Below are 14488 nucleotides of genomic sequence, written 5' to 3' on the forward strand. Positions count from 1 at the left end.
AAGGGTTGAAGCTGTTGAATGGAGAAGTGGTTTTGAGTGAACTCAAAAGATAGAGCAAGTGGTTGGGAGGAAGGTATCAAAATAATTTCAAGAAACTAGAACAGCACCAAGTCTCGTCTGTGGATGGTGGGTGAAAAGGTGCAAGTGAAGATACCAGGATTTGTGAGGAAGGATGAATCAGGTTGCATGGGTTCGTTCGCAATTAAGAAGATCATGAAGAATGTTGTTAGACTACATAATGGTGATGTGTGGAGTATGTCTAGGTTGGTGAAGTGTAATGAAACAAATCCTGTTAACACCGTTGACAAATCTAACTTGCAGACAAATGTTAATCCGGGTACTTTGTGGAAGCAGTGGTCTACAAGACATTCACTGTGGTGGTTTTGCTCGTGGAATAATTCCCAGGCATACCTTGTGGGAAGGGATATGTGTCGTGTTGGGCTTGAAATGCAGATATGTCATCTGCTCCATGTGGGTATCTGTCGTCCTGGGATGGTGGGTTGTGAAGGTTCCAGGACAAAATTTGGAGCTTGGGACTGAAGGAGTGAGGCTGCTAATCTAGGATGGTGCGGCATAGCCAATAAAGTTCTGTAGGACACTTACGTGTGGTCTCTCTTCTTCTTCCTCATATGAACTTTACAACACAGTGATACTGGGGGTAGATTACCACATCCCATGATATTCTGAGTTTTGTGTCAAAGTGAAGAGAGCGCCGAGTCACAAGACACTGACAGTGCAGAGACTGCGATGATCCCCTAGACTAAAACCTGCCATTCGACCAATGAAATAATGAAATGTTTTTTGGCTACGTGCAACAAAGTGAATTTTCCTCTAACAGTTCTGTGGTCGAAATATGCCTTTAATGCACATGGTTTCCCAGTCTGGCTCTTCAGACCCAGCACCTCCAATGTGAAATATTTTCCCAACAGTAAAAACACAGATCATCTACAATTAGAGAACTTAACCTCGCTCAAAGGACATCGCCATCAATATAACATCCCCACACTTAGAATAATTCTGCAAAGAATAGCAACTTTGAAGCAACTTATGGGGCCCAGAATTCCAACTCCTTTAGATGCCAAACTTCCCTTTGGTTTTACCTTTGAAACTTGTCTTTTTCAGAATAGGCACTAAGTGCTGCAGAGTTGTGAAGTTTGAGTCCCATGCATGAGTAGATCATCTAATCCAGTGTTGTCTTTGCGTTCTAGGATTTGTAGTCCTTTACGATCTCATTGTAAACACGGGGCTACAGTTCCCATTATGCAAAGATGAAACCTGGCCTGAATAGTCTACTCATGCATGGGATTGGGAAGCCTGACGAACTGGGAAGCTTGATGGATCTGGTACTTGCGAGAGTAGAAAGAACAACGTCCGACAATTTCATCAGGTCTGGCTGCACTTAATGAAAGGGGTTGTGCTGAGCATGAACGGTATAGTTTATACTTTTGTAGCATTCTGTGATGGAAGAACACCTCTTCACTTGTTATGTGCATGAAATGTGTCTCATAAAGTCTACCAGCGCTTTTCTTTGAAGACCTTAACTTATAGTGAAGAGGGATTGTGGTGCACCTTTGTTCAGTCTGTGATGTTAATTAATACAGATAAGGCACTTGATATGAGTACTTTATTTTGCGTTTCCATGTTACTCAGTGTAACGAGGAATACACTTTTCAAACTCTGTGCTTTCATTTAAGTTTAGTGTGCTTTCTGGGAGTTGTAGTGCTTAGTTGTTTCCATTGAAGTAAGTGGACTCAACTATCTGAAAACGATTTTAACACAAAAGCCAAGCACTTTAAAAAAGGTGTCCTCCAGCATTTTTGTTATAAGAGGAACAGTGTTTCTGCAATGAGTGTAATTGTTTTTGTGGAAGAACTATAGCATCTGCAGTTGCTCTATGTTATGCTTGATTGGTGAAGCTTGGCTCTGCACTTGCTACGCTTGCAATATTCGTTTGGTGCACTTGCTGCGAGAAAGATAAATAAAACTTTTTTTTTTTTAAAGAAGGGCAGTACACCCTTTGTCCTGTTATGATGTCTCCCATTCTTCATATAAATAAATGGGCAATCACAGCTACACAGATTGCAGAGCCACATAAGTGTCTATTGCCTACACTGTTCATGGCTTTTCCATCATAAGATAAAGAATGGGTTTAAAAATCCCATAATGTGAGAGATGTTGGGAAAAAATACAGCACTAGCCAAGCGTAACATGTCACATGGTTCCACCTGGTAGCTTTGCAGTACACCAAATGGCCAAGTAGTTCTGAGACACTTCATTCCTCTGTTCTGATAAGATGAGATGCCACTCTATTTACTGCCTTTGGTTGAGCAAGTTTTTCCTATTAACTTTGATTGGAAGCCAAGGGTGCTCTCTGGTTGGCTCGCAGCTGCTGACTTGTGCTGTTAGACTTCAGTGGATCAGATGCCAGATGATCCCAGGGGGCGTCTGGAGCTTTCTTCTGTTTCTGGGGTGATTGTGAACTTCTCAGTACTGACTTTGATAGATGTATGTGCTTCTTTGCTGGTGTCTCAGTTGGTTGTTGGACTTTTGTTACTGCCTCTGGCAGTACCTTAGCAAGGGTGCCAAGTGCCCCAGTGCATAAAGGAAAATTACCCTAATGACAGCTGTCTGGGTCGTAAAATACAGCAATAATCATGGTTCAGTGGGCCCTATCCTGAATTGAACATTTAGCAAGAGGTTTGCTCTCCTATCTCATTATGCACAGCTGTCAGAATTGCACTTACAGGAAAGACGCGTGAGTGCGTAAAGCAAGATGGCCACCTCCCGGTGAGCTCCGTGACAGAGGGGCCCGTTTTCATCGCCGAACGCCGCGTTTCCAGTCAGAAACTACTGGAAATTAATGTAATCTCTTTGTAAAGGTGTACCTATTGCTGTGGTGCTGGTTGTTTTGGATTTACGACAAGGGAAAGGTGCTTTTCTTCTTACTGCTCTAGCCTGCTTCTGCCTCGGGCTCCACGTCAAGGTACTGCCCAGATTTCCTGTCAGGGGGGCGGAGCTATCACTCAGAAAAGGGCCTGGTTTTGGCCTAGCCACCCCCACAGCCTGATTTAGCTGCTGCACCAGCATTCTTAGTGAAGCAATTTCTACACTTCTCATTCTTGCTTGTACAGTTTATTTAATTACTCCATTTTATTTTTATTATATGAAAATGGAGAATACAAATGTACAAAATCCAAATAATAAAAGGAAAAATCAGATTTCTCCTTCTCCAGTTAAATCGTAAGTAGTGGAATCTAGTGAGTCTTCACTTGCTTTAATTCTTGATGAGCTTCATGCTTTACATGCAAATACTGACACTATTGCGTCAGAGATTAAAAACTTGTGCAAGGATATGGCAAGCATGTCGATGAAAATCTCAGATAATTCAATTAAAATACAGGATAATAAAGTCAAAATTGACACTATTACACCACTTGTGACAAAGATTTCCCCTATGTCTACTCTTCTTCTGGATTTGCAAAATCGTAACAGGCAATACAATTTACGTATTTTTAACTTACCAGAGGAAGTGGAAGGTTCTAATTGTAGACTCTACTTGGAAAACTTGCTACCTGGCCTACTAAACATCAAATTTCCGGAGAAATTTGAAATTGATAAAGCGCATAGGATTTCATACCATCGCAATTCTCAGCATACTAAGCCAAGACAAATGATTTTTAAGGTCCTGCGACACCATCATTTAGTCATGATAAGAAAAGCGGCAAGGGAAATACCTTTCTTGACAGTTAATGGAAAAAGAATTTTTATTCACCAAGACTTTGCCAAGGAAACCGTCAAGATTCGTAAAGAGTTTACTGACTGTCGCCCTCAATTGAGAAGTCTTGGTTTTAAATATGGCCTATTTGATCCGTCAACAATGCGTATCTGGAAAGATAATTTTTCGAAGTCCTTCCAACGCCCAGAAGATTTGAAAGTGTTTATGGACCAACGTTCCCAGACCTCTATGGATACACAAGAACTTGTCACTTGAACAATGCTTTAATACATATATCTGTATTTATCTCAGTTCCTTGATTGTCCAGAAGGGTTAACAGTGTATCTGGATAAACGTTCGCAGCAACTTATGGTTATGCATATTATCTGTTATTTCTCCATTGTCTTAATTATACATTTCTGACTGGATAAGTTACTTTATCTTAAAATAGATTTGTCGCTGGGCTCCGCCGGGTTGGTCATGCTTGTTGAGCGTGTGTGCGTTTCACTTTGGTTATTGATGTTTATTTGTTGTTGTCTTCTATATGTAAGTTTGTTTTTTCTTTTACCTCCCCTTTCATTTTTGCTTGTTCTGGAGCTACTATATTTTACACTATTTTTCATACTGTCTTTCTTATTTCTTACTTCACTCCTCTTGATCTTTTTTCTCTTCTTCTTCTATTATGGCTAATGTTCCTAAAATTAAAATAGTCTCATTAAATGTTAAAGGTTTACGTCATCCAGTTAAACGTATGAAAATGTTAGATTATTTAAGTAGTTGCAAAGCAGATATTTGTTTTCTACAAGAAACCCATATTGATGACAAAATCTTAGATTATATGAAAAAAAAGTGGGTTGACAATATTGTCTCTTCTCCCGCAATTGGAAAAAAAATGGTGTGGCTATTCTTTTTGCAAAACGATTACATTGCCAAATTTTGAGTAACATTTCAGATACTGAAGGGAGATATGTCATAGTTAAAATTAAAGTGCATGATTCTGTCATATTTTTACTAAATGTTTATGGTCCTACGGCAGATGATCCTGTTTTTTGGTCTAATCTCACAACTGAAGTTTTAAAATTGGGTAAAGTACCTCTAATTGTTGGAGGTGATTTTAATGTTATATTTGATCCATTATTAGATAGATTATCTCTTACCAAATGTCATCCCTCTACGGTTTTTTATGCTTTCAAATCATTTATTCAAACCACAAAGTTAGTTGACATTTGGCGAATACACTTCCCCACAGAAAAAAGTTTTACATTCTTTTCTAATCCACATAACTCTCATTCTAGGCATGACTATTTATTAGTCTCTAAGCAATTAATTAATTCCGTGAGTACAACTATGATTGGCAACATTGATATTTCGGATCACGCCTGATTTCTTTGGTTTTAAATTTAAATTCAACTTATACAAAGCAGTCCAGATGGTTTATGAATACTGACATTGTTCTTAATGAACGTAATAAACCTAAGCTATTAAATGCCATTCAGAAATACTTCCTTCTTAATCCTGAAGGTTCTACTTCTATGGTTAATAGATGGGATACTTTTAATGCCTATATTAGAGGTGTAACTATTTCCTTTATGGCCCACAAAAATAAAACCTTTAATGCAAATATTAAAAATTTAGAAAAGCAAATTGCAAAATTTGAGAGACTTTTTATTACGTCTCATGACCCTCAATATAGAGTTCAATTACAAAAACTTCAATATGAATTTAATTCCATCATTAGCAAAAGAGCTGGCATTCAGATTTCTAATTCTAAAGCCAAATTTTGTTTTAATGCCAATAGATCTGGAAGACTTTTAGCTAATTATTTGCGTATTAAAAAAGATAAAACTCAAATAAATTCAATTCAGGGCTCTCATGGTAAAATTGCTTTATCCCACAATGATATAGTTACTGAATTCTTGGATTTTTATTCTAATCTTTATAACAAACCCAATTTTGATGATGTTTCTTTAATTGATTCTTTTTTAACTAAATGTGGATTGCCTAAGATTTCATAAACGGATAAAATAGGGCTTGAGTCACCCATTACTCATGATGAGATTATATCGGCCATAAAATCTCTTAAAAATAATGAATCTCCTGGTCCTGATGGTATTCCTGCTGAGTTTTATAAAGAATTTCAATAACAACTTATTCCTTATTTATTTAAACTTTTTACCTTTTTTGGTTCTACAGGATCTACCTCAGGTTCCTTTACTGAGGCTTTAATTATTGTACTCCCCAAACCTGATAAAGATCCCACACGTGTTTCAAATTATCGTCCTATTTCTTTAATTCATCAAGATTGTAAATTATATGCTAAAATACTTGCTTCCAGATTATCCCCTGTCTTAGATTCTATTGTTCATCCAGATCAATCTGGTTTTATGAAGAACAGATATTCTGCCAACAATACAAGAACTTTGCTACATGTTATTGAACAAGGATCCACTTTATCTCTACCATCAGGAATTCTCGCATTAGATGCTGAGAAAGCTTTTGATAAAATTCACTGGCAATTTTTATTCCATACTTTATTATCATTTAATTTTGGTGACACATTTATCCACATGATTTCTGCTTTGTATTCTGCTTCAACTGCTCGCTTATTGATCAATGGCCAAGTTTCAAACCAATTCTCCCTTTTTAGAGGTACAAGACAAGGTTGCCCTCTTTCCCCACTTTTGTTTCTTCTAGGAATAGAACCTTTACTTACTTCCATAAGAAAATGTGACACTATTATAGGAATCAATATTAATGATATCATTATTAAAACCTTAGCTTATGCTGATGATGTGCTTTTATTTATTAGTGATCCTTTATCCTCATTCCCTCCCCTTTTAGATATTATTTCGCAATACTCCACAGTTTCTGGATATAAGTTGAATACTAATAAAACAGAATTTTTTCCTTTAGATATTTATTGTACTCCTGATATGATACCTATGAATGAATTTATTTGGCAAAAAAATAAATTGAAGTATCTTGGTATTCTGTTCGCTTCATCCATAAAATCAACAATATCATTAAACTGTGACTTTATATTGAATTACATTAAAGATAAAACATCCAAATGGTCTTCACTTCACCTTTCTTGGTGGGGAAGAATGAATTCTATTAAAATGACTATTGCTCCTAAGATTTTTTATACCTTTGCAATGATTCCTACACAATTTTCATTAAAATTTTACTAAGATGTTGACAAACTTCTTTCCAAATTCCTTTGGAATAATGAATCACCACGTATTAGTTATAAAAAGTTAAAAATACCCAAATGTAATGCTGGTTTTGGATTGCCTGACTTTTTTCATTACCATAAAGCATTTATTTTAAAACAAAGTTCATTATGGTTTAATCAATCCTTTTTAATCAATCCACCTATATGGCTTCTTATCGAGAAATCAATAGTGAAACCTTTCCAATTACCCACCTTGGTTACCATGTCTAATAAAACTTCGTTTTTGCATAAATCTGTTATACTTAAATCTACTAAAATGATTTTCAATGATTTAGATTCAATTTTCCAATCACCCATGCTGAATACAGAAGATATGTCATTATGGTATAGTTCGGTCATTAAACTAAACAGGAACATTAGTTTCTGGTTTTCCTGGATTAATGCTGGTATTTTCTATCTTAAAGATGTTTATTACAACAATGCTTTCATATCATTTGAAGTTCTACAAACAAAATTTAGTTTACCTCAGTCTGATATTACCAAATATGATTCATTTCCACATGTTATTCCTTCTAATGTTAAAGCTGATTTATCAATTTATATTCAAACTGTTTCCTCGTCATCCCATAGTGTTTCTATTTTATATAAAAAACTTTCTAATTCTCTAGGAAACAACTTTAATGTGATTTCAATATTTTGGAATAATAAACTGTCAATTTGCTTCTCTGACGATACATGGAAAGACATATGGCTTAACAGTATTTCTGGTTGGTTACCTGTCTCACTTTATAAAACTAACTCTTATATTTTATTCAATTGTTTATGGACTCGATTACGTTTATTTAAAGCTAAACTCCTTCAATCTTCAATTTGTTGGTATTGTAAATTACATCCAGGTACTCTACAACATATGATTTTTGATTGTCCCTTAATTTTTAAATTTTGGACTGAAGTTTGGGATATTATAAAAAAGATATTAAATATTCATGATGATGTTTCATTCAAATTGTTAATATGCAAATCTGCTGTTCTTTCGCAAAATTTGAAAGACTTAGAAGGTAAACTCTTTAATTTTTTAATATCAGCAGCTTTAAAATCTATTACATTCTGTTGGAAAGATGTTTCGCTATTATCAGTTCGTGCTTGGTGGTCATGGATTATATTTACAAGAAGAGGTGCTCAGTTGTCCTTGAATGGTATTATTCATAATTCTAACTCGTATCACAATTTTTGGAAACCTGTTGATATTTATTTATCTACTTAATTATATATTTATGCCTGATTCTCTTTTCTATTGCTATTATACTAGTCCAATTTTATAAGCTATAGTAGCTCTATTTATAGTCATTGCTTTAGGTATGTAACTATTTTCTTTTCTTCCCCCTTTTATTTTCTCAATGAATATTTGTAATTTTGATATCTTTTGTAATTCATTTGCTGTTGGTATATTTCTGAATTGAGATTTGATATTTTTATTTAGTGATATTTTTTGTGTATTGTCTCTGTTTCTTGTTTAATATGAAAACTCAATAAAAATATTTGAACTAAAAAAAAAGAGAATTGCACTTACAGAATTCTCTGGGTCGGGTGAGGACCAGTGAGGCACTATCCGTTTGGCTGCCTTACCTGTTGGCCTTCCATTCATAGCTTCAAAACATCACCGGTGTAGAAACTGATATTTGCACTTTATAGCATGCAAAAAAAAGGTGAAAGCTGCAACCCATGCATGAGACAGCAGCAGATGAAATACAGGTGGCATCTTACCTTGAGTCCAAGAAATCTTTACTCTGCATGCATATGGTGCTAAAAGATTGACAGCTGCACATAGGCTGCACTGGTCTTGCATAGTGGGTGCATAGTTAAGGCGTTGCATATTGCACAACAGGGGCACAGTGATTCCTTAGCCCTTGCAATAGTAACTGCTCTTATTCTCTTCTGTCATTTAGAAGTGGTGTAAAACCTAGTGAATCCCTGCCAAGTATCCCAGGCCTATGCTTGACTATCTACTTCAGTCCAGGTTTTATCTTAGAATTCCGTGAGATGTAATCTTGTTTATTATATTATAAAACTAGGGCTACAAATCCCAGAATTAATAGGGGGAAAAAATTGAACTAGAGCAGTTCATCACACATGGCCCTGGGAAACTTGGCAGCCATGCTAGGGACAATGGGAACCCCGGTACTTAATTGTCAACACCGGTGCTTGTGAAAGACTGACACAGGGTGGTGCTGTCTGGCCAATTTAGAGATGACCAAAACAACAGTTAATTATTATTTCAATATGTATCAAAATTCCTATTACCTGCCGCCTAAGCCACCCATACAGCTTTGGGGGCCTGAAAAAATCTGAATAGTCACACTTGCAGGAGTGTGATCCTTAGTTGTTGTGTTGTTACTATCATTGGCAGTGCTGGCAGGGACAATGTGTGGTGCAAACTGCCGTGGCCTCCTGACGAGAGCCCTGGTACTTAATGTTGTTTTACAAATTAAGCACTGCCCAGTAATATGGTATACCATGCCCAATCTACACAATGCAGCTACACATTTCAGTCTTTCTGAAATGTGTTTCATTATGTAGACCATGGGTACTCACAAACATTTCACCAGGGGCCGCAAAGTGTGGTCTGTGGTGTGCACGAGGGCTACATTGATGTCAGCATGGTGGAAGTGGGGCTTTGTGAGGAGAGGGGTTAAGGTGGGGGCTATTGCTAGTTTGGGAGATTCAAATGTAAAAAGGAAGTAACTTGATTATTGAATTGGAATGCTATAGAATTTCACAATGTGAAGCCAGAAAACCTAGGATCAATCCTGGCTTCCCTACTTCACCAAATTGTGTGATCCTAGACAATTGTGAAATTTCACTTTGCTTCCTTTTTCTTCATTATGACACAAAAGAGTACCTTAAAATACATGAGTTCAAGATGTGCACTGTACAAAACCTTCTCTCTTGTGTTTGGTTTAATAAACTATAATGGTGTCCATGTATAATAACAACCCAGACCACCCAGAAGGTTCTAAGTGACAACTGACTTGTCTCTTAGTTCACTCTTGGCATTGTTGTCAGGGTGGGCGGAGGCATGAATGGTTCTATGTTCATTTTTTTAAACTCTCATTTTTAAAAATCCTACTGAATGCACTAATACAATTTGATGAAATAATGTGAAATTAACCTGCATGTTAATGCAATAGTTTTTTGAATTTTGAAGAGAATTTATCATATTTTTACACATTTGTTGCTAAGGACCAGATGTACGACCATTTCATTTTGCGAGACTCTAACAGAAATTTTTTGCGACTCGCAATAAGAGACTCGCAAAATTAAATGCATTAATGTGTCTCAGACACAGTTAGCGATTCCAAATCGGGTCGCAAATGACCTACCTCATCAATATTGGCGAGGTAGGTCGCAATTTGTGACCCATTGGGAATGGCCTGCACTCACAGGGATGGTGGCCTGCTGAGGACAACAGACCATCATGCATTCAAAAGAGAAAAATGAAAAGTTTCCTTTTCATTTTTTAGGAGTAGGCAGTGGTCCGTTGGACCAATGCCTACTCTTAAAAAATGTTGACACCCACATTCACAAAGGGGAAGGGGTCCCTTTTGAGGACCCCTTCCCCTTTGTGAGTGGGTTACCATCTCCTTCACGGAGTCTGTCATATATGAATGTTTTGCGACTGTATTCCGGTCGCAAAACATTCATACATGCCACTACGACTCGCTATTAGGAAGGGACTTGAAACACCCCTTCCTAACAGCAACTTGCAACCCCTATTTTGCGAGTCGGCAATAGGTTACCGACTTGCAAAATAAAGTTGGTACATTGCATTAGCCGTTTTAGCGGTTGCAAACGGTCCGATTTTCTGTTTGAAACAGCTAAAAACTATCGTACATCCGGCCCTAAATGTCTCCAAAAAAATAATACTTTCCTAAAGTTAAGTGGTGCAGGACACCTTATTTGTTGGTTCTCTTTTACTTCAGTTGGTGTAAATAAATGCTTGCAGTTTATTTAACATCTTTCTGAATGTCACTGCTCCTTCAAATAAACAGCAGCCCAGTGCAGTTGTTCTGCCTTCGGCCGCATGTGAAGTTCATTAGGACCGCTTGCTGCCCCCAGGCCGTACTTTGAGTATCACTGATGTAAACATTATCGCTTCGTTCTCCTTGTGATAAAGTGTCACACATGGCTTTGAAATGTTACGCATATACATACAAAATATTTAACGTCACATCCAGGCACAATCACATACATTCCCACAGACCCGATTCAGCCTTTATTTTAGGTGTTTCCTGCCTGAAATTGCCTCTTCTTCAACAGAAATCAATAGCATGTCAGGGAGTTATATATGCGTGACCAATGCATTTTAATGCAGTGATGTGGACACCGGCATTAAAGTGCGCTAGTCTAATCCCTGAATGGTGTAGTAGTTGGCAGGATTTATGGGGGGGGGGGGAAATGTCCCTGATTTTTTTCCCAAAATTTCCCACACTTCCCTGTTGTGAAATGTTGCCATCTATGCAATAAAATCTTGGCAGCTATAAATAAGGGTTTAACGCAATTAAAAAATAGCTAAGAGTCCCTTCCTATTGTCATTTTGAACTCTTAACAGTTGCATAAAAATTATAATTAATCACCGACAAAAGTTGTATTGTAATGTAGTCATGTCGTTAAGTTTTCTAAAGGATGTATTTCTTTCACTAGTAAATTAGATCAAACCTTCGATAGAACGAATATGCTAAACTATTAAAATGATCATAGGTACTGCGGCGATGGTCGAATGATCACTTTGATATATAAGAAAGTGGAAATATTCACAACCGTTTCATGTTATTGTGTGCTTTTAGGGTGGCATCGTGGAATGACGCTCCATTCAAAGATGGCTTCGAATTTGACCTGCTTGCACAAAGGATGGCCATCTTAGGACGGGATTAGTTGAGTGTTAAACTTGAGCACTTCCACATAGCTCAGCGGTACGCAGTGGGCTGAGCAAATTCTCAAAGCAATATACTCAATCTGTGTGCTTGCTGGGAAGAGGATAGTTAATAGCGTCCTAGAAAACCAGGGCACAGTGTAACAAGGTAATGTGGTCCACTTTTGCACAGCATGAGTCCCATTCTAAGATGGCTACCGGTGTAAGTCCTTCTTCGCTATCTGTAGAACATAGCTACGGAACCCCAAGGCATTTACGGGGCTTTGGTCGGCCTCGCGCCTCTATCAGGTTTGAATAGCACCGTAACGGCCAACTATGGGTGAAGCGGAAACCGGAGGTGCGGAGAAACCGCCGGCTCCCCTACCATTGGATCCGCCCGCTATCCCGGTCGAGGAACCGGTTGTCTGGAGCCCTGAAGTAGAGGTCTGCCTCTTCCACGCCATGCTGGGACACAAGCCCGTGGGTGAGGCTCAACCTCCTAATCCTCCTTCCGTCCTCCTCCCTTTTATGCGCTATCCCTCCCCATGTCCTACATATGTCTCAATTCAGAGAAGTTCTCTTTTACAGCCTTTGTTCAACACCTCTCACTCCCGCATTCTCTGTGCCTAAATAACCCTTGTCAAGAGCAATGAATGGCTCTGTTGTCTCTCCCAGTGCTTTTATCAGGTGCTTCATAACAGACGTTATTGTTATAATTCAAGCCCCATGGGCTTGTCTCGGTGAGGTGTTTATTTTTCCTTCCTCCCTCACCTGTTTAGTCTTTGATTCAGTAAATTACTTTTGCACTCAGGAACTTGAAATTCCTCTTGTTTCTTCACAATAAAGTGCTTAAAAATGTACGTATGAGGTGCTGTTGGTTTAAAAATGCACCCATCACGAAATATAATTGTTTATTGCTCAAATCCTTTTAAACCTCCCTTTCAACTTTAAAGGGTAAAATACCCCTGGAGGTGAATCATCACCTTTCATTTCTGTGCTCAGTAACTCTTCACTTCCTGTTGTCCTGTCTCAGTATCTACTCAACAATGCTACAGTATCACTGACCCATCCTGACATACAGATTTTTCAGAGTGCTCATGTTTTCGCCCGTGAGTGGGTTCTGCAGGTTTTTCTTTGCATTCTGGGTCTTGTCCTGAGATATACGAACTACAAGAATTTTGAAGAAAACTGGACTAGACGAGCTTCTTACCCAATGATTCTGTGGCACATTAGAATGCTTATATTTACAACTGGGCAAAACACACTTCGTTATTAATGACACAATAACCATATGCACTTGCAGTGTAAGAATTGAAACAACAGGTCGTAGCATGCAGTATGGTGTTGGATAAAGCTTTAGAATGGGCTAAAGTCTCACGTGACATGGGCCATCTGCAGACAACCACATTTGTGATTTAATAGGCCTGCTACACAGTATTTGGAGCTTATTCAGGACCCCGCCCTCCACGTTTGTAGGTTAATAACCCCCACTATTCAATTCTTTATTTTTTTCACTCTTACCATCTTCTGTTTCACTAACACGGTTCAGCTGTGGCTGAGTTGGCCCAGAAACACATTTATTCATGCCCCATTTTATTGAGGTCTCTGGTAAAATATTGGAGTTAAGCAAGCAAATGGGCCATCCAACAAATTGTTTCACGTTGTCTCCAAACTCAAGCTGATATCATCAAACAAAGGGACGTTCTGGAATTCTTGTTATTGAGTGTTACTAATATTCACCAAGAACAGCCTTCGTGAATCTACAAGGAGCCAGGGGGAATGCATAAAACAAACAACAAAGGCTCGAAGGTGTATCATTTTATGGAAAATTAGCAGATGAATGAGACTCATCGCCTAACTAAAAGAATTGCTTTACATAAATAGTAGTCATAAGAAAGACAAAAATATAGTTGACAATATTGTTAGGAATTAAATAAAGTTGCTCTTTGCTCAAGTGGTCACATAGTGAAAGTACAGTAAGAATAAAGTGTAAATTAAAAATAGAGGCATTGGATATAATAAAATGATATTGAAGAAACAGAAGAAGTTTGGGTCAATCAAACTAGACCTATGTTTTCTTTTTTTTTTTTACCGAAAACTATTACTAATCCTTTTGCCCCCAGTCTTTTAAGTGGTACGAAAACAATACCAAAATTCCTGGAATTTTGGGAGACATCACATAATCTTGTGAACTTAATAACAATCATTGCTGTCCTAATGTCTTTCGATTTTCAAGCAAATATGTCTGAGATGCATTCAATAATAACGATTTTCAAAAGATTCCCAAATACCTTTTATTGCAGAATCTTGTAAGTTTATTGAACATATTTCATCATATAACTCAAGTGGCAACCTAAGGGCTCCACCCTGTCAATCACCATTTTAATACTTTTTATGTACAATTGGAAGTCATCCTTGTAGTCGGCAATGTCAAGATTCAACAGTATACTGACAATACCCACCTCTATCTCAACCAATGACATACAGAAACTCAAAGCCTGAATCAAAAGCATCCAAACTTGCATGTCAGTAAACTACCTGATGCTAAACCCCACAAAGACCAAATGCATCCCGTTTTCCAACATTCTCTGATTCAGTCATGACTCTTTAACTTAAACCTAACAGGCTTCACACTCCATCTGACAGAACAGGTAAAAAACCCTTCTATGCACCTCAACTTGAACTCAAA

General features: G+C 37.7%; 1 protein-coding gene across 1 annotated transcript in view; it reads left to right on the plus strand.

Moving 5' to 3' along the window:
* The first annotated feature begins 12030 nt into the window (after positions 1-12030).
* MRGBP (MRG domain binding protein) overlaps positions 12031-14488 on the plus strand; it is an 84942-nt gene continuing 82484 nt past the window's right edge. The window contains exon 1 of the mRNA XM_085619723.1: positions 12031-12283. Within this exon, the coding sequence (XP_085475849.1) occupies positions 12136-12283 (148 nt within the window). The 5' untranslated portion in view covers positions 12031-12135. The remainder of the gene's footprint in view (positions 12284-14488) is intronic.

This window comes from Triturus cristatus, chromosome 7, assembly GCF_964204655.1.
Source record: "Triturus cristatus chromosome 7, aTriCri1.1, whole genome shotgun sequence".
Lineage (NCBI taxonomy): Eukaryota > Metazoa > Chordata > Amphibia > Caudata > Salamandridae > Triturus > Triturus cristatus.